Source organism: Sphaerodactylus townsendi, linkage group LG10 (assembly GCF_021028975.2).
Source record: "Sphaerodactylus townsendi isolate TG3544 linkage group LG10, MPM_Stown_v2.3, whole genome shotgun sequence".
Taxonomy (NCBI): domain Eukaryota; kingdom Metazoa; phylum Chordata; class Lepidosauria; order Squamata; family Sphaerodactylidae; genus Sphaerodactylus; species Sphaerodactylus townsendi.
In genome coordinates this window covers 19,471,022-19,491,622 of record NC_059434.1, presented here as the reverse complement: position 1 = coordinate 19,491,622, position 20,601 = coordinate 19,471,022, and the positions used below count along the sequence as shown (strand labels likewise).

Sequence of the window (20,601 nt, the reverse complement as noted above, 5' to 3'; positions counted from 1 at the left end):
TGTATAGCAGCTGTGTAATTCTAGATGTTTCTTAAAGTAATATCCTATGCATTACGCCATTTAGAGTTTTGCAGTTATTCGGGGAAAGAAGCAAAGCAGGAGTGTCAAACTTTGTGGAGCTTGTAAGCAAAACTGGAATGTTGAGTACTAAAAAAAAAACATGGCCAAAAATGGCCACTCCATGAGCAGGGGTCAGTCACGGAATATTCAGAGGTTGTAAGTCAAGTATCCTTCTGCGATGGGTTCTCTGTGCTAGGGGGATATGTCCTGGATTCTTCTGAAGCACCTCCTGTTATAGTGAGATGGAGGTAACCCAGGACTGGCTTCATGCTTTGGGAAAGACAGAAGTGGACACCAACAAACATGTCAGCGGGCAGCATGGGATGTATGGGTGCCATACTGGAGAGCACTAAATTACAGCAAACGATATTAATTACTTCTAAGTTTTGGCACAATGTCAGAATTGAGGGTAATTTACCAATTACTGAGCTGTCTAGAGAAACTTTATTTAAGACTAAAGTCAGTTTCTGGAGAAACACAGAGGTGGAAAAAATCCCAGACTGCGTATCCAGTTACCGTGTTTGCCTGGAAATTATTTACGCTTATCAGTGGGGGACAAGCGCCAATGGTAAATTTGCTCTGCATCTATAGTCCCAACCGTTCGTCTCTGTGGATGGCATGACTATGAATAATTTATAAACAGGGCTATATCCAAAACTGTGGGAGAAGGTCATTAGCATTTTAATGAAAAGATGCAGGCATTATACTAAATCTTTGCATTCTGTTTTTCTTTTTCCTTTCCTTTCTCTTCCCCCAGTAAAACAGTTCTGCCGTATTCTTTGAAAACCGCTGAACACTCGGGATAATGTGCTGACTGGCGCTATGGGCAGGCGATACCCAGGGGCGCACTATCGTCAAAGCAATTCATGTAAGCATGCAGATCTCTTCACTACCTGCCCATTCAAACAGCAGCAGCCACGAAACCTTGTAGCTTATCTGGGTTGACGTTGGGCTGACTTAAGTCTCTGTTTTTACTGCCATAAAAGTAATGATTTACTGGTAATTATTCTTTATACTTTCAAAAGATGCTGACAGGGCAGTCCTCGGTAGAATTATGCCTTTTTAAACCCACTGACTTCAGTGTACTTAGAAGGGTGTAACTCTGTGTAGGTTTGCACTGTAAGTTCTGTAGAAGAAATGTGAAAGTACAAAAACATATTTTTTTTTTTTGCAATGAGCTCTAATGGCGCTTAAGCTACATTGTGGGATTTTATTGACTTTGGAAGTTTTACTTAATGTTGTACTCCACCCTGAGCCCGATTGGAGAAGGGTGACCTTATAAAACAGGGGTACGCAACCCGTGGCTCTCCAGATGTTCATGGACTACAAATCCCATCAGCCCCTGCCAGCATGGCCAATTGGCCATGCTGGCAGGGGCTGATGGGATTTGTAGTCCATGAACATCTGGAGAGCCACAGGTTGCAGACCCCTGTTATAAAACAAATGAACAAATAAATAAAATGTTGGATCCAAAGCAAAGGGTGGAAGTTTTTGAATACTAGTTGCTATTACTGCTTCATCTAACTTATATAAGCTGCATACACAGCATCAAATAAGTTTATGGCACCTTTTGTACAAATGTCGCATGCACGAACTCACTTCGTTCCATCCTAAAAAGAGCCAGTGTGGTGAAGTGGCTACGAGCAATGGACTTTAATCTTGAAGAACAGGGTTTAATTCCCCCCTCCTCCACATGAACAGTGGACTCTTACCAGGAGAACTGGATTTGTTTCCCTGCTGCTACACATGAAGCCTGCTAGGTGACCGTGGGCTAGTCACAGTTCTCTCCTTACTCTCTTCAGCCCCACTTATCTCACAAGGTATCTGCTGTGGGGAGGGGGAGGAGTTTGTAAGCCAATTTGGTACACCTTACTGTTGAGAAAAGTGGTGTACAAATACAAACTCCTCCTCCTCCTGCTCTTCCATCCTTATGGTGGAATTCGCTGCCAGTGGATGGAGTGATGGATACTAGAATAGACAGCTCTAAAAGGGGGCTAGGCAGATTCATGGAGTAGAGGTCCGTCAATGGTTACTACCCATGAGGATTAAAGGGAACCCCCATTGTCAGAAAGGGGGATTTAGGTTGTAATTTTCAACCTGCTCTTCTGAATTATAGACAGCTGCTTCTGCACTGGCACAGAACCACAGGTGTGACTGCACAACTGCCAGAAAAACAGATTCCTTGCCTATAACAGTTTATTTCCCCCTCACAACATATTAGTATATTCCCAAAGTATATATGGCTAATAATAGTAAAAGTCCCTAAGCCAGTGGTGGCGAACCTTTGACACTCCAGATGTTATGGACTACAATTCCCATCAGCCCCTGCCAGCATGGCCAATTGACTATGCTGGCAGGGGCCGATGGGAATTGTAGTCCATAACATCTGGAGTGCCAAAGGTTCGCCACCACGGCCCTAAGCCTTCAGACCTGCTACTTTGCAAGGTCTGTCAAATGATCTCAGGAGGCTGAATCACAAAGAGGGTGTCATGACCATCCACACACACACAAACACACACACACACCCCTCAAACTTTAGAAATGTGTGTTAAGGCTTCACTTCTTTGCCGTTGCATTGATTACACTATTAGCACCATTAGTTTTTTCCTTGTTATTTTTTTTTCAATATGGTATTCTCAACAGAATATTTTGAACTGTTTTCTCAAGAGTTTGGTAGTCATCTTTGATATGGCTTGGGTTATTTTTTTTTAATTTGAAGTTTCCCCACCTGACTTTCCTTGTTGCAGACTGTGGAGGTGCTGCTAAGACAGGTGCAGGCTGAATTTAAGCCCATGGCTGTAACACATATGTTTAGCTTTGTGTCTGTTTAAATCAGGGGTCTGCAATCAGTGGCTCTCCAGATGTTCATGGACTACAAATCCCATCAGCTCCTGCCAGCATGGCCAATTGGCTGAACCAGTAAGAGGAGATTACAAAAAGCTGCTACTCACTTATCACCCGCTAGACTTGTTCGTACCTGTATTCAGTACCCTCCAGGCCTGGCGTAGTGCCCCATCGGTTCATATCCTGGCCAAACTAGACGTAGAATATGAGAGAAAGAACCAACAAAAATGGAACAGAAAGGACCGAGTTAGAGGATATGAAGCTGATTTTTAAAAGTTGCACAAAGGCCCCAATTCCAGATAATGTGGAAAAGCAATGAGTAAAGGAATCGCTCTTGGGTAGCTTCAATTTTAAGCATTATTAATCGCTTTTAAACCTGTTGCTTGTCTAGAGTCCACAGGTTTTTCCAGAGGAAAGCAGAGAGTGATGTTTTTTGAATTTCAGCTTATTTGCAGTAAATGTAATTATCAACACATAAAATTAAATTAGATTGTCAGTCGGTTATACTTTACAAGCTATAACCTTTCTCCTGCTCTTTGTGATAATACACGTGGCTGTTTTATGGTGGCTGTTTGTTTGGCTTTGGAGAATGACTTTGGAGGTATGGCTTTGTAGCATTCTGAAATGGAAATGTTATAAGTGCTCTGATGTATTGGGAGCTTACCTTCACTGATTTCAGCTGAGCATTCCATAAATGTTTTTTGAATGGAAGACCTAATAAATTCTCCATTTTGTGACCAGCTTCTCTGCTTAGTATAATTTAGTCCAAGTTCAGCATTTTCTTTCTGCCAGGAAATCTACTTTGGGGTGAATTTTTTCCGGCTTCTGTATGAGAAGTAAGTTTAAAGAGCCATGAAACGTGCTTACCACTGCCATTTTGTTTGTGGAACGACAGTCTATTTTCACAGGTAGCATCAAGCACAGGTAAACGTCTATATCAGTGGTGGCGAACCTTTGGCACTCCAGATGTTATGGACTACAATTCCCATCAGCCCCTGCCAGCATGGCCAATTGGGCTGATGGGAATTGTTGTCCATGACATCTGGAGTGCCAAAGGTTCGCCACCACGGATCTATATAATAGTGCAGTGTCGTTTAGAAAACCACAGGTGAGTTTCACCAGGAGGAAGCACGACAGAGTAAAAGAAAAAGTTTAAAAAATCAGACAGATTATCAGTGGCGATAAGAAGAAAATATGGTAATTAAAATGTGAAACTCAAAGGATGAAAAGTAAACTTCGCTCCGAAAATAAGTCTGGCTTCTAAATTTTGGGGGTGGCTCCTAAGGCTGAAGAAAATTTGTCAAAGCCTGTGGAGAGGAGAGTGTGAGGTGTTGCACAAGATCTTGTGCAAATCTACGTTTTTACTTGCACATTGCTGTGTCCAAGCTGCTGATTTCACATTCTACCAGATGCCTCTGCATGGAAAACCTATTCTGGAATCTGGTGGAGTGTTGGTTCTGCTACCAAGAATCCTGACTGTGGTCATGACACACACTGGAGACATTTCCCATTAAAAGGAACAGGAAACCTCACAAAAGCAGCATTTTTTCTATCAGGTCTGTCTAGGACCAGTTCCTATAAATAGTGCCCATCCCTTTAGTGTTGGTCTTCTGGAGTTATGTCTTGTCCAAGTTTGAATTCAGTTGTACTAAGTGCTAATCTGCATGTTGAAAAAAGAATAAAAGCCACTCTAATAAAAGCTACCAATCTTGATCCTCCTTGATCTCAGATTGCAAATGCCTTAGCAGACCAGGTGCTCAGGAGCAGCAGCAGCAGCAGGCCATTGCTTTCACATCCTGCACGTGAGCTCCCAAAGGCACCTGGTGGGCCACTGCGAGTAGCAGAGTGCTGGACTAGATGGACTCTGGTCTGATCCAGTAGGCTAGTTCTTATGTTCTTATGTACTTTGGCAAGACTCTTTTGCCTTTCACAGTTGTCTAAAAGAGGAGGCTAAACCATAGTTTGTAATTACATAAATAGGATTGCCACTCTCCAGGTGGAAACTGGAGATCTCTTGGAATTATAACCGAGATCAATTCACCTGGAGAAAATTGCCATTTTGGAAGATATATTGTATGGCAGTTTGTCCCACTGAAGTCCCTCCCCTAACCCAAGCCCCACCTTCCTCAGACTCCACCCCAAAAATCTTCAGGTATTTCCCAGCGTAGAGTTGGTAGCCCTACTACATAAATGAGTCTGGAGGATCCTCGGTGCGTGTACACCCTTCTGCCTATCTCCTGCCCTTGTTTCGGGCTTCATAATTAAAGTATTTTGCTTTTGTGGCAAACCACAGGTTGTTGTACTATCAGTGGTTCTCAACCTTCCTAATGCCGCCACCCTTTAATACAGTTCCTCATGTTGTGGTGACCCCCAACCCTAACACTTATCCATTTTACAGATGGAGAACACTGATGCAGAGAGTCTTAGGCGACCCCTGTGAAAGGGTCGTTCGACCCCCAAAGGGGTCCCGACCCACAGGTTGAGAACCACTGATCTAGATCAAAACTGTGACATAGATCCACTTCCATGGGTGGAAGCATTTCTGATCCCAAGCTGCAACTTTCTCTCTTCCCCTTTGCAGCCTGAAAGGTTTTCACAAAATACTGTTCTTCCAGGTCTCCTGGTTGCTCCATTTTGATGGGCATTCTGTGCTGGAAGGGAGATCAGTGGAAGTCTGTCCACCTTGGAAACACTCCTATGAATCCAAGTCTATTACTTGCTCCCCCCCCCCCCACCCCAATCCAAGCTCTGGTTTAATCTTGCCTTGGAATCCTGGTTTTGAGGGCAGTGAACCAATCATACTAGTTCATTCAGCTTCATTCAAATTTTGGTTTTCTCAGAAGCAGCAGTTTTGGTTTACTCAGCCATGCATGCAAGTAGAGGAAGGGCGGAGGGGCATATATGAACCTGAAGACCCCTCCTTTTGTTCATATGACAACAAAATAGTCCTCCTTAGGTTTGCTGCTAATATGAAGCACTGTAATATGAAGCAGTTGAAATCGGGGGGTTAATCCAGATAGTTTTTTTTTGACATACAGCTATTAAGAATTTCTAAACATTTTAGCTTTTAGCAGTTTGTGTGACTCGGTGCTGGCTATTTTATTTTTGCTAAAAGAAATTGTGTTGGAAATATGAGCTGATGTTCAGTTAATGTTGGGCTTCCTCGATTTTTAAAAAATGTTTCCAGTGTGCTTTTTCTGTCTGTGTTTGCAAGGGTTGTCTTTACAGAATGAATAATCCCGCTGCTATTTGGCAATACCCAGTATCTGTAAAAGACCAATAAATGTGCTGTGCTGGCTTTAGCATGTGGCTTTTGTGTTTGTTTTTAATTTCTTCAAATGATCCCTCTTTTCAGATTTCAAATTATAATCTCTTTCCTGATCCATTGCTGAAGCCCAGTGATCCATGTCAGAAGTACTTACAGGTTTGATGCCCTTTCACATATTTTAATGGAACAGCATTTTGCCTCGGTCCCTCTTGCTGCCTAGCGCATCATTTTGCCTTAACTTTGCACTTAAGGATTTTAAGAATATGTTTCTTCTTTCTCTCTCTATCTGTCCTCCTGTTTTCCCTTCTTGTAACCAGCCAGCTTTCCCTAAACCAAGTACAAACATCATGTCAGTAGCTTAATTCTGGAGCAAGTCAAGGGGCTGCCCAAACCCTCCCTCCCTCCATATTAGCCTCCCACCCTTTCTGGCCCACAAATTTCTCATTGGTGGACTTAACTGTGGCTAACCATTGTATCAGCAGCACAGTTAATCGTGAGAGGAACTACATTTTATCACCCCAAAGCCAAGATAATATGAAACTAGAAGGAAATATGTGGGGTTGTATCAGGAATACTTAATGAGTGTCACTGTTCTACACCTGGGGTGTGTGTGTGTGTGTGTGTGTTATAGGTTACAGGGCTCCTCTATAGAGTCCTTGCAATATGCAACCTTTCAATTCCAGTTATTTCCTGAGGTTTGCAAGCGGTTGTACAAAAAGCAACTGGAGAGTAGTCCCTTTCAACTGATGAACTGCATATTTTTCTAATGAAAATAGAAACATTCTCACAATAGATGTGGTTGAGAGGGCTATAAAATAGCTGAACGTCCCCAAAAAGCACACTATCAAGATAGGTGGCTAGGACAGGAATAGAAAGGAAAGTAGTAGACTTTTTCTGCACAGGTGTACGTAATCCCCTCCAATTTCCCCCGCAGGTAGAATGGAGATGCTGTTCTGCTAGGGACAGTAAAGGGACAGAAAAGGGGAACTATCTCTGTTAAGAGGGATCGTGGGAATACATTTGTTAAGGCCTAAAGTGGGATGTACAAATGGGTTTAATGGTTGGCTAAGAGCAGAACCTGGCAAGATGTTGTAAGTTCTGACAATGGAGTCTGCAGAACTTTTCCACTTTCTGATATGTGTGTATTTTGGGGGGGGGGGGGGGGGGGTAATTTCACTTTGAGACCGCATGGTATAATGTATTAAGATCTGAGAGATCAATTTTGAATCCCCACTCTGCCATGGAAGCTTGCTGGCTGACTTTAGGCCAGACTTTAGGTCTAAAGCCAATTGGCCAGCATGGGGCTGATGGGATTTGTAGTCCATGAACATCTGGAGAGCTGCAGGTTGCAGACCCCTGACGTAACCTATCTCACAGGATTGTTGCAAGGATCCCGTGAAGTAGGGCAGAAAAAAAATTTGGCTGCTGTATGGCTCCTTGGGGAGAAATGAAGTAAAATGAATTTAAAAATATGATCAGACAGCAGCATTGGTTGGATGTGCAAATGTGTTACATTTTCTCTGTGATGTTTCCCGCACCTGAAACTGCCCTTTGGAAGCCATCTTGTCTTGTTGTGGGAAGCGTAAATGAACCAATTGGGACTGTTTCCGTTTAAGGAAGTGGTATGAGGCAGGAGGCTTAATTCTTCCTCCAGCCCCGATCAGAATTGGGCCTTTTGCGCCTGATAGTTGAAGGAGGCAGTTGGGAGGCAGTGTCAGGACCACAGTTCGTTCCCATTGTCATGTTTACTTTAGCCCTAAATGCTACCAGGTGTTGTTAACCCTGTCTCCGTACTGCCAAAAACTGAGAATGTCAGCCCTCATCTGCCTTACAAATCCGGCTCTTCCGTCAACTTCATGTTTGCTTTGCAGTTAGGTCTTTCCAAAACTGCAGACTCCTGCAGGTTGAATCACAACATGTTCATGCTGCTCATGGCTTCCTGTCTCATTTCCCCTCCTCCTTAAAGGGAGATGGAAGAACGATGTACCCTGCCTTGAACTCCTGGGAGGAAGGCAGGATAAAAATGTATTTATTCATGTCGTGCAGAGAAATTCTAAACCTGCATTTTTGCTTCCACTGTTCAAGAGTTTTTGATTCCTTTTGAATTTGAGTGGTGTTGTGTGCAATTTCACGAAGGGGTGGTTGAAGCTCATGGCTGTTGCCCAGGGTGTCTATTTATTTATCTAGATATTTATGATTGGCTTCTCTCCCTACTGGGAACCCAAATCAACTTGCAACTTGGTTCTCCTCTCTTTGGTTTGTTACGTTCAGAACCACGATCCTGTGAACTAGTTTAGGCCGAGATAGTGTGACAAGCCCAAGATTATCCAGCTTCATGGCAGAATTTGGATCTGGGTCTTGTTGATTCTAGTCCAGCCATTTTCAACCAGGGTACCGTGAGCATGTCCCAGGGGTACCGCGGCAACACTACCGCCCCCCCCCCTCATTTTTGTGGTGTCTCCACGAATGGGCGCCAGCAAGGACATGGAACTGGTCCATGGGGCAGGGCCTGCTACAAGGTCAGCAGCCCCTCCCCCCAGTGCTTCCCTTCACCTTGGGAGGGGAAGGTGGGGGGTGTGGCAAGCAGGGGCAATGGGAGGGGAAGGTGGAGGGTGGCGGCAGGGGTACCGTGAGATATGAAGAGTGAGGTCAAGGGTACCCTGACCTCGAAAAGGTTGGAAAAGACTGTTCTAGTGCAATACTCTAACCACTATACCAGCTGATTGACGCAATGTGAAGAAGAGTTTGGATTTGTACTCCGCCTTTCTCTCCTGTAAGGAGTCTCAAGGCAGTTTACAAAGTCCTTTTCCCTTCTTCTCCCCACAACAGACACCTTGTGAGGCAGGTAGGGCTGAGAGAGTGCTAAAGAAGTGTGACTAACTCAAGGTCACCCAGCAGGCTTCATGTGTAACAGCAGAGAAACAAATCCAGTACACCAGATAAGAGTCCCCCACTCATGTGGAGGAGTGGGGAATCAAATCTGGTTCTCCAGATTAGAATCCACCTGCTCTTTTCCACTACACCACGCTGGCAGTAATTAGTGGTGTAAGAAGCCATAATTGTTTCCAAGTAGAGAGGCAGACCCCAGAGAGCATAAATAGAAACCATCTAGCACACAGGTGTCAAACTCGCGGGCCTCCAGATGTTATGGACTATGGTTCCCATCATCCCCTGCGAGCATCATGCTGGCAGGGGATGATCGGAACTGTAGTCCATAACATCTGGAGGCCCGCGAGTTTGACACCTGTGATCTAGCAGAAGGACTATTCTGATCATGTTGAAATCTGCATATCACATATTAAGAGAATTGAGGTTTGGCATTTCACATCTAGGTTAAACAGTCTAAAGTTTATGGATAGTTTCATATAGCTCCATAGCTCCATCATGTGCTGCTTAAAAGTGAAAGCCCTCAGGCACCATAATTTGGGGGTCTCCACTGCATGGCAGCAGCCGAGCTTTGATCCATCTTCTTTCATAATACAGTGGAACCTCGGTTTTCATTGGTAATCCGTCCAAAAAGAATCAATAAAAACCAAAGCCGGTGAAAACCGAGGCAAACTTTTTCATAGGAATCAATGTAAATCCAATTAATCCGTTCTAGGCACTCCAAAAAACATACCAAAAACACATTTTTTTGGTGAATAAACATAGTGTTTAATGCTGAAAACAGTAACTAGCAATAACACTAGGACCAGCTTCAGAGCCAGTGGACCAATGTCGCACCAGAAAGCTGTCTAAAGAGGTCTGTTTCTGACACCTCTTTAAGATTTGTCTGAAATGGGGCAAGACATTGTCATTAAACAAGTTGCAGACATGGCCTGCAACAGCTTTGTCCGGGTGATTTTTCTCCACAAACCCCTGCACCTTACTGCAAATTGATGAAAACTGAGGCAAATCTATGAAAACCGAGACAAATTTTTCACTGAAAAAAATAGATGAAAACTGAAACCGATGAAAACCGAAGGCAATGAAAACCGACGTTCCACTGTACAACATTACCTGTTGTTTCATGTAAATCTTATGTCAACTTGTTCCAGTTTTGAGTTCTTCCTCTTTGGAGTTATGAATATCCAAACTGTACACAAGAGACATTGTACTATACTCTGTTTCACATAAAGATGTTAGTTCGATCAGTTGAGGTGCAGCGGTCGAGAAAATGGTATTCTTCCACATTAGAATATAGTCCTGAACGAATGTGAGAGTTATTCATTTTTATTTACTGTCTTTGTCAAAACCATTGTTTGTGCACTATAGAAAATGGTACTTTGAAACAGGAACATTTTTATTTTCAAATGGATGTGGAGAGCAGGGCTAGGTCGGCACTAGGACCCAGGCAGAGCATTCCACATCAAAAGAGGTCTGGCATGCTTTGTTCTATGGCAGAGGAATATAGAATCTACTAACATCTTTATGTGAAACTGAGTATAGTAGAGTTGCTATGTCCTCATCAGGACATCCAAGATCTGCAGCTTTCTATCGCAGTCACATTTTTTACTTCAGTACCTCTCAACCTGTGGTTTTTCTTTACCTGGTCTGCATCTTAAATACCTGCTCTTTCAACTACTGAGAATTTACAAGCAAACGGTATGCAGATAGCAGCAAACTAGAAGAGGCTTGCTTCACATTCTAAGCCCCTACATAATCATTCTTCTCTTTAACCCTTCAAAACAGAAGTTGGATGAAGCTGCAATTTCTCTTAGTGATTAAGATTTTTTAAAAAAAACCAAGTGAAAAATTGGTTTCTCTCCTGCCCTTTTAGGTAGAATGAGACTGGAGAAACAGAGAGGTCTTTTTCTGTCAGTAGGGCTATTCCTTTTTCTCCTATAACTGTACATCGAGAGAAATTGGGATTGGGTGTTTGGGGTCTGCAGTTTCTCCCTCCATTCCCCCATCATAGAGTGAACTGAATGTCCAGTCTTGTGTAACATGTGACTGAGATGTGGGGCTAGGTGGTGGGTATAAGAGCCTGCCGTCCATTTCTGATCTCTTCTTATGTATAGTCCAGGGTGAAGGGCAGGGGAATGTTGTCTAAGGAGTCCTCCCATCTTTTCAAACTGCTGGTATTCCAAGTTTCAGATGCAATGAAGCTGCCTCTGAGGTCCACTCCGCACAGCAAATGTATAATGGGTTGCAGTCAGTGACCCATTTCCCTGTTTTCACATTCACATGCATCTGTGAAGGCCGCGATTGGAGCCCATGGAAACAGTCTGGGTTGCTGTCATGCCTTCACACAGAGGCGCATTTATTTTTTAAAAATTTACTTCCCACCGATGCGTAGCTATGCAGGCATGCACAAATGAGCCCCCACAGCCATGCTGACGTTTCACGATACATCCATCTGCACCTGTATAGCTACGCAGATGCAAGCTGCGACATTTAAAAAAAAAGAAAAATGGAGGCAAATAAAGGGCCCCCTGGCCAGCCGTTCACTTGTGAGCGGCTGCAACCCAGGATTTTCGAAAAGACTCGCTAATAGCGCGATTCTCAAAAAAACCGGTTTGGGAGAAATAACATGGGGCAGACTCGTTTTCGGGGCAGATCTGAATGAAGTTCTCCCCCCAAATGGGTTTTCTACCTTCCTACACCCGTGTTGATTGGTCCGTGCAGAAGGGGCCTCAGGGGCTAGGGTGAAGCTTTTGTTGAGTTTAAAAGGGCTAGATTCTCTCTCTAATATCTACAACTGAAACAAAGTAGCTGAAGTTGTAATGTTGTTGTGATCCTTTTCTGTGTATCAGTCCTTGCAATATTTAAAGTAGTGGCCAAATAATGCATTGTGAAAACACATGTTCCTGGTATAAAGTAGGCTGTTACAGTGTTCTGAGGTGCTATAAAATCTTATGGATTTTGTATATGCGTTGAAGACGAGAAGCAGAAAAATAGTTTGGATTTATACCTCGCCTTTCTCTCCTGTAAGGAGTCTCAAAACGGCTTACAAACTCTTTCCCTTCTCCTCACAACAAACACCTTGTGCGGTAGGTGGGGCTGAGAGAGTTCAGAGGGAACTGTGACTAGCTTAAGGTCACCCATCAAGCTTCACGTGGAGGATCAGGAAAACAAATCTAGTTCACCAGATTAGAGTCTACTGCTCTTAACCACTACACTATGCGGAGTCTGGAAAAGTAATGTAAAGATGATCAGGCTGGCTTCCATTTCCTTTCTTTCTTCTTGAGCCACATTTTAAAACATATAAGCCAATTTGCTCCATGGAAACAGGCCTAAACAAACCAAACAGTGTTATCTGTGAGGAGTGGACAGCTGGACCCATTTACCTTCATCCCATTTTAAGGAGAGATTGATGAACTGTTGCTATACTACAAGATTCCATTCAAGTTGGTATTTAATAATCACACATGTTCTGTTTTTTGTAAACAGAACTGCAAAGATCTGAGCTGCTTTGAATTTTACATGGTACCATGATACCCTGGTGTTTGCTGTGTCACGCGCATGTGTGAAAGGAAGACATGTAGAGGGAAATGGGGGTGTGGTATGATTGGGTCTGCCTTCGTGGCTTACTATATTTTGTGAAATGCATCTCTCTCTTTCATAATTCACGTGTTTGTTAGTATTGGAGTTCCCTCCGTGGGATGTACTGTCGCTTTGAATGTGGGAATCATCACCATGGCTTTAAAAAAGATCAGATATTGTCATAGAAGATAGGCCTGGCCATGGCTACTGCCATCTCAATGGTCAGACTCAGCATCGCATATTCTAATATCTGCCTCATTTGCAGATATCTAAATCCACAGATTGAGGCCACAAAGAAAGAAGACAGATAGTTCTGCAAATGTGAGGGACCTGCATAAAAATCTGAAAATATAAAAAATCGTGGGGTTCATTCAACCCAAAATCAATAGTGTTGTCTGCGCATGCAGAGATAAAGCTCCAATGTTGTTCCAACCACCATGTCACTGCAGCGATGAAGCTGCAGGCAGACGTGGCTGGAATTGATGCCACCATTAAGGTGTGAAGAACCTGGGCAAGCAGCCGCCCACCGAATTGCTGATGTGGGGAAGGTGCCAGGGGGCTGCCGTCATGGAAGCACAAAGCTGCTAGGGGACCAAGTGGGCTGCTCTCAAAGCGGTGAAGCTGCCAGGGGGCAAGCTAGCCCCCGTGACAGACAGAGGCCAAGTGGCCGGATGAGCCATTGTTGCTAATACAGCAAGGAGAGTTATGGTGTGAGAGAGGCAGAAAGGGAGGAGAGACACTGGACATGGGTGGGGGGAGACAGAGAGGCAGAAAGTAAGAGGAGGGGATGAGGGAGGGAGAAAGAGAAAGGCACTGAGAGAAGTGGAGGGGGAGGCTAGAGGAATTAATGGTGGGGGGATGGTCACTCCCACAAGTTGCTTGTGGGTCAACCCTTGTATCTCTGCATGCTAAACACTAGGGACAGACAGTGGGGGAAAGTGGCCGCCATCTTTTTATGGGCTTCCCCCAGTCCTGTTGGCTGCCCGTGGTGAAAAATAGCATGGGGAAACAGAATGAATGTCTGGGCTCAGTGACACATTATGGTTTATTCCATGTTTAGTTTAAAGAACTTGTTTTTCTATTGCAAGAACTTCCTGTATTTCATTATCAAGGAGAAGGACAGTCTAGGGAGAGAAGAGGACTCTGCTTCCTCACCTGTATTCGTGGTGGACAAAACCACTCAAGGTTATATTTATGGGGACTGTGGAGGGAGGGAGCAATTTTTGATATAGCTTTTCCCATTGGGGGCCAAAGCGACAAGAAAGAAGAGAGGGCAAGGAAGAACTAACCCCCATCTTCTTTAATAAAGCATCCTGCTAGCTACATTTGCAAAAAGCCATTCAACATGGAAGAAATTGTAATACATAGTTGGACCCTGCCTCGTCCACCACATCCTGGTATTTTCTTTCTTCGTGTCCCTGGATTGATGATCTTACATGAAGCAGTGTCTGCCTTCTTTTTCCGATAGTGATTCATTCTCTCTTTTTGATACTTTAGTATGAAATGCATAAACAGTGGTGCATGGAAGAAGTGCAAGGATATTTTTACTATGTCTTTTGCATATGTGTACTACCAGCTCAGATCTGACTTCTGTGGGCTTAAGCAGCTGTATGTGCTTCTGGGCAGATCGTCAGAGCTAACTGTTCATAGGTGAAGATAAGATGTGCCGGATAAACATATTAGAAGCCTTGACCCCTCAATCTGGGCAGACTCGCCTTTAGCTTAAAGCATAGGTGTCAAACTCGCGGCCTCCAGATGTTATGGACTTTAGTTCCTATCATCCCCTGCCAGCACATTGATGATGGGAACTGTAGTCCATAACCTTTAAGGCCCTTCGCGGCTTGGGACCCTCATACCTTCGTGACCGTCTCACCCCATATGTCCCGGGTAGGCCTCTGCGATTGGCAGAGGCCAATTGCCTGTTGGCCCAGCCCCTCCATGATGCGGCTGGCCTCTCCCCGGGCCAGGGCTTTTAGGCCCCTGGCCCCTGCCTGGTGGAACACTCTTCCATCAGAGGTGCGAGCCCTGGGGGATCTCGGTGAATTCCGCAGGGCCTGTAAAACAGTTTTGTCCCACCGGGCCTTTGGTGAGGCCGGCCACGGATTTTCCCTCCAGGATGCCCCTGTGTTGCGTGCTACTCCATCATTGGCACGCCCAATATAACATCTAATTAGCACTACTGTCCCCTCCCGGCCTTGGGATCGGGCGCCATATAATATTGCTTCTGTGTTTTTATGGTTTTATAGATTTTGTAAATTGTTTTAAATTAACTTAGTTATTATTGTGTATAATGTTGTTTTTGGCCTGCTGTGTTTAATGTTACTATGTTATTGTTGTTGCTGGCCTGCTGTACGCTGCCCAGAGCCCTTCGGGTATGGGCGTTTTAAAATCTAATATATAAATAAATATATAAATAAAATAGCATCTGGAGGGCCGTGAGTTTGACAGCTATGGCTTAGAGCAGTGGTGTCCAACTCTGGCGCTAACAGAGGTTCTTGGACTACAATTCCCATCAGCCCCTGCTGGCATGGTAAATGGCCATGCCAGCAGGGGCTGATGGGAATTGCAGTCCATGAACCTCTGAAGCACCAGAGTTGGACACCCCTGGCTTAGAGATACTGCTGCTTATTTAGTGGTTGTGTATGTGGAGAGTTTGGTGGTGTTCTTCCCAATTAACTTGCACTCAGCTTGTCTCATGAGTATTTCTGCTTCTTCTTTAGTGGACTCTGGTGTGGATACCTTGGCGGGGTTTATGGCAAGCAACAGCACGACGGACATTGTGAATCGGAACGGTCCCGCCACTCCGCCCAACACACTTCTCCTGCGCTCCTCTCACAATGAACTGCTGAATGCCGAAATCAGGCACACGGAGGTCAAGAGCAACACCCCTCCGAAATGCAGGAAAAAATACGCGCTGACTAACATTCAGACAGCCATGGGCCTTTCCGATCCCGCTGCGCAGCCCCTCCTGGGTAACAGTTCCTCCAACATAAAGCTGGTGAAGAATGGCGAAAACCAGCTCAGGAAAGCTGCCGAACAGGGGCAGCAGGATCCTAATAAAAACCTGCCGTCTCCAACGACAACTGCAGGCGTCAACATAACTTCTGAGAAGTTGGAGGGGAAAGAGCCAAACCAGCAGGATTCTTCAGGCAGTGAGATTCTGCCCGCCCAGCGCCTCAGAACCAAGAGCTTCCTCAATTACTATGCAGATCTGGAGTCATCGGCCCGGGATGCTGACCAGAATTACGGGAACAGCCAAGTGGCAGGAGGGGAGAAATTCTCCTCGCAACCCAACGGTCAGGCATCGACGCTGATCGTTAATGGCGACGCCTTGCCTCGGAAACAAAACAAGCCAGCAACTCCAGAAGACGGACAGGTAGCCACCGTATCGTCAAGTCCGGAGACGAAAAAGGACCGCCCTAAAACAGGCGCCAAAACAGATTGTGCCCTGCACAGGATTCAGAACTTGGCACCAAGCGATGAGGACTCGAGCTGGACGACGTTGTCGCAGGACAGCGCGTCTCCGAGTTCACCCGATGAAACAGGTACGGATGCTTGCTTCCATTACGAGATTTGGGGGAGGAGGAGGAGGAGGAGGAGAGGCATTACATGCTAGAGTAAATCCCTCACGAAGTGTAAAGGTTAGGCCAATATATCAGTCAGTTTCAGGTGTTCCTGCTGCAATTGCAAATATTGCTGATCTTAACATTTTATATTTATAGCCAACTTTTTGCCCTTTAGCTGTGCAATAACTCATCACTAAAGTTTGCTGAAAACTTCATTCTTGGGGTCTCATAATTGACTCTGGTAGAATCAAAGGAAGTATCGCAAGTCCATGAATAACAGTGAACTGGTGGAATCCCTGCTTGGAAGAGTTGTGGTTGATGCATGCAATATAATGATGAAATATATTTTTATTTTTAAGAACTTGAACATGTGATTTTTAAAAAATTATTTTGGTGGGGGGGGGGGGGGGGGGGGGGGGGGGGGGGTGGGGGGGGGGCGAGGGGCTGGGGGGGGGGGGGGGTGGGGGGGGGAGTGGGGTCGGGGGGGGGGGGGGGTGTGGGGGGGGGGGGGTGGGGGGGGGGGGGGGTGGGGGGGGGGGGGGGTGGGGGGGGGGGGGGGTGGGGGGGGGGGGGGGTGGGGGGGGGGGGGGGTGGGGGGGGGGGGGGGTGGGGGGGGGGGGGGGTGGGGGGGGGGGGGGGTGGGGGGGGGGGGGGGTGGGGGGGGGGGGGGGTGGGGGGGGGGGGGGGTGGGGGGGGGGGGGGGTGGGGGGGGGGGGGGGTGGGGGGGGGGGGGGGTGGGGGGGGGGGGGGGTGGGGGGGGGGGGGGGTGGGGGGGGGGGGGGGTGGGGGGGGGGGGGGGTGGGGGGGGGGGGGGGTGGGGGGGGGGGGGGGTGGGGGGGGGGGGGGGTGGGGGGGGGGGGGGGTGGGGGGGGGGGGGGGTGGGGGGGGGGGGGGGTGGGGGGGGGGGGGGGTGGGGGGGGGGGGGGGTGGGGGGGGGGGGGGGTGGGGGGGGGGGGGGGTGGGGGGGGGGGGGGGTGGGGGGGGGGGGGGGTGGGGGGGGGGGGGGGTGGGGGGGGGGGGGGGTGGGGGGGGGGGGGGGTGGGGGGGGGGGGGGGTGGGGGGGGGGGGGGGTGGGGGGGGGGGGGGGTGGGGGGGGGGGGGGGTGGGGGGGGGGGGGGGTGGGGGGGGGGGGGGGTGGGGGGGGGGGGGGGTGGGGGGGGGGGGGGGTGGGGGGGGGGGGGGGTGGGGGGGGGGGGGGGTGGGGGGGGGGGGGGGTGGGGGGGGGGGGGGGTGGGGGGGGGGGGGGGTGGGGGGGGGGGGGGGTGGGGGGGGGGGGGGGTGGGGGGGGGGGGGGGTGGGGGGGGGGGGGGGTGGGGGGGGGGGGGGGTGGGGGGGGGGGGGGGTGGGGGGGGGGGGGGGTGGGGGGGGGGGGGGGTGGGGGGGGGGGGGGGTGGGGGGGGGGGGGGGTGGGGGGGGGGGGGGGTGGGGGGGGGGGGGGGTGGGGGGGGGGGGGGGTGGGGGGGGGGGGGGGTGGGGGGGGGGGGGGGTGGGGGGGGGGGGGGGTGGGGGGGGGGGGGGGTGGGGGGGGGGGGGGGTGGGGGGGGGGGGGGGTGGGGGGGGGGGGGGGTGGGGGGGGGGGGGGGTGGGGGGGGGGGGGGGTGGGGGGGGGGGGGGGTGGGGGGGGGGGGGGGTGGGGGGGGGGGGGGGTGGGGGGGGGGGGGGGTGGGGGGGGGGGGGGGTGGGGGGGGGGGGGGGTGGGGGGGGGGGGGGGTGGGGGGGGGGGGGGGTGGGGGGGGGGGGGGGTGGGGGGGGGGGGGGGTGGGGGGGGGGGGGGGTGGGGGGGGGGGGGGGTGGGGGGGGGGGGGGGTGGGGGGGGGGGGGGGTGGGGGGGGGGGGGGGTGGGGGGGGGGGGGGGTGGGGGGGGGGGGGGGTGGGGGGGGGGGGGGGTGGGGGGGGGGGGGGGTGGGGGGGGGGGGGGGTGGGGGGGGGGGGGGGTGGGGGGGGGGGGGGGTGGGGGGGGGGGGGGGTGGGGGGGGGGGGGGGTGGGGGGGGGGGGGGGTGGGGGGGGGGGGGGGTGGGGGGGGGGGGGGGTGGGGGGGGGGGGGGGTGGGGGGGGGGGGGGGTGGGGGGGGGGGGGGGTGGGGGGGGGGGGGGGTGGGGGGGGGGGGGGGTGGGGGGGGGGGGGGGTGGGGGGGGGGGGGGGTGGGGGGGGGGGGGGGTGGGGGGGGGGGGGGGTGGGGGGGGGGGGGGGTGGGGGGGGGGGGGGGTGGGGGGGGGGGGGGGTGGGGGGGGGGGGGGGTGGGGGGGGGGGGGGGTGGGGGGGGGGGGGGGTGGGGGGGGGGGGGGGTGGGGGGGGGGGGGGGTGGGGGGGGGGGGGGGTGGGGGGGGGGGGGGGTGGGGGGGGGGGGGGGTGGGGGGGGGGGGGGGTGGGGGGGGGGGGGGGTGGGGGGGGGGGGGGGTGGGGGGGGGGGGGGGTGGGGGGGGGGGGGGGTGGGGGGGGGGGGGGGTGGGGGGGGGGGGGGGTGGGGGGGGGGGGGGGTGGGGGGGGGGGGGGGTGGGGGGGGGGGGGGGTGGGGGGGGGGGGGGGTGGGGGGGGGGGGGGGTGGGGGGGGGGGGGGGTGGGGGGGGGGGGGGGTGGGGGGGGGGGGGGGTGGGGGGGGGGGGGGGTGGGGGGGGGGGGGGGTGGGGGGGGGGGGGGGTGGGGGGGGGGGGGGGTGGGGGGGGGGGGGGGTGGGGGGGGGGGGGGGTGGGGGGGGGGGGGGGTGGGGGGGGGGGGGGGTGGGGGGGGGGGGGGGTGGGGGGGGGGGGGGGTGGGGGGGGGGGGGGGTGGGGGGGGGGGGGGGTGGGGGGGGGGGGGGGTGGGGGGGGGGGGGGGTGGGGGGGGGGGGGGGTGGGGGGGGGGGGGGGTGGGGGGGGGGGGGGGTGGGGGGGGGGGGGGGTGGGGGGGGGGGGGGGTGGGGGGGGGGGGGGGTGGGGGGGGGGGGGGGTGGGGGGGGGGGGGGGTGGGGGGGGGGGGGGGTGGGGGGGGGGGGGGGTGGGGGGGGGGGGGGGTGGGGGGGGGGGGGGGTGGGGGGGGGGGGGGGTGGGGGGGGGGGGGGGTGGGGGGGGGGGGGGGTGGGGGGGGGGGGGGGTGGGGGGGGGGGGGGGTGGGGGGGGGGGGGGGTGGGGGGGGGGGGGGGTGGGGGGGGGGGGGGGTGGGGGGGGGGGGGGGTGGGGGGGGGGGGGGGTGGGGGGGGGGGGGGGTGGGGGGGGGGGGGGGTGGGGGGGGGGGGGGGTGGGGGGGGGGGGGGGTGGGGGGGGGGGGGGGTGGGGGGGGGGGGGGGTGGGGGGGGGGGGGGGTGGGGGGGGGGGGGGGTGGGGGGGGGGGGGGGTGGGGGGGGGGGGGGGTGGGGGGGGGGGGGGGTGGGGGGGGGGGGGGGTGGGGGGGGGGGGGGGTGGGGGGGGGGGGGGGTGGGGGGGGGGGGGGGTGGGGGGGGGGGGGGGTGGGGGGGGGGGGGGGTGGGGGGGGGGGGGGGTGGGGGGGGGGGGGGGTGGGGGGGGGGGGGGGTGGGGGGGGGGGGGGGTGGGGGGGGGGGGGGGTGGGGGGGGGGGGGGGTGGGGGGGGGGGGGGGTGGGGGGGGGGGGGGGTGGGGGGGGGGGGGGGTGGGGGGGGGGGGGGGTGGGGGGGGGGGGGGGTGGGGGGGGGGGGGGGTGGGGGGGGGGGGGGGTGGGGGGGGGGGGGGGTGGGGGGGGGGGGGGGTGGGGGGGGGGGGGGGTGGGGGGGGGGGGGGGTGGGGGGGGGGGGGGGTGGGGGGGGGGGGGGGTGGGGGGGGGGGGGGGTGGGGGGGGGGGGGGGTGGGGGGGGGGGGGGGTGGGGGGGGGGGGGGGTGGGGGGGGGGGGGGGTGGGGGGGGGGGGGGGTGGGGGGGGGGGGGGGTGGGGGGGGGGGGGGGTGGGGGGGGGGGGGGGTGGGGGGGGGGGGGGGTGGGGGGGGGGGGGGGTGGGGGGGGGGGGGGGTGGGGGGGGGGGGGGGTGGGGGGGGGGGGGGGTGGGGGGGGGGGGGGGTGGGGGGGGGGGGGGGTGGGGGGGGGGGGGGGTGGGGGGGGGGGGGGGTGGGGGGGGGGGGGGGTGGGGGGGGGGGGGGGTGGGGGGGGGGGGGGGTGGGGGGGGGGGGGGGTGGGGGGGGGGGGGGGTGGGGGGGGGGGGGGGTGGGGGGGGGGGGGGGTGGGGGGGGGGGGGGGTGGGGGGGGGGGGGGGTGGGGGGGGGGGGGGGTGGGGGGGGGGGGGGGTGGGGGGGGGGGGGGGTGGGGGGGGGGGGGGGTGGGGGGGGGGGGGGGTGGGGGGGGGGGGGGGTGGGGGGGGGGGGGGGTGGGGGGGGGGGGGGGTGGGGGGGGGGGGGGGTGGGGGGGGGGGGGGGTGGGGGGGGGGGGGGGTGGGGGGGGGGGGGGGTGGGGGGGGGGGGGGGTGGGGGGGGGGGGGG

At 54.1% G+C, this 20,601-nt stretch overlaps 1 protein-coding gene across 1 annotated transcript in view; it reads left to right on the top strand.

Annotated features, from left to right (window-relative positions):
* The window catches only part of LOC125440310 (amyloid beta precursor protein binding family B member 2-like), a 150,131-nt gene that overhangs the window by 81,826 nt on the left and 47,704 nt on the right, over positions 1–20,601 (top strand). The window contains exons 2-3 of the mRNA XM_048510063.1: positions 818–928; positions 15,358–16,182. Of these exons, the coding sequence (XP_048366020.1) occupies positions 883–928; positions 15,358–16,182 (871 nt within the window). The 5' untranslated portion in view covers positions 818–882. The remainder of the gene's footprint in view (positions 1–817; positions 929–15,357; positions 16,183–20,601) is intronic.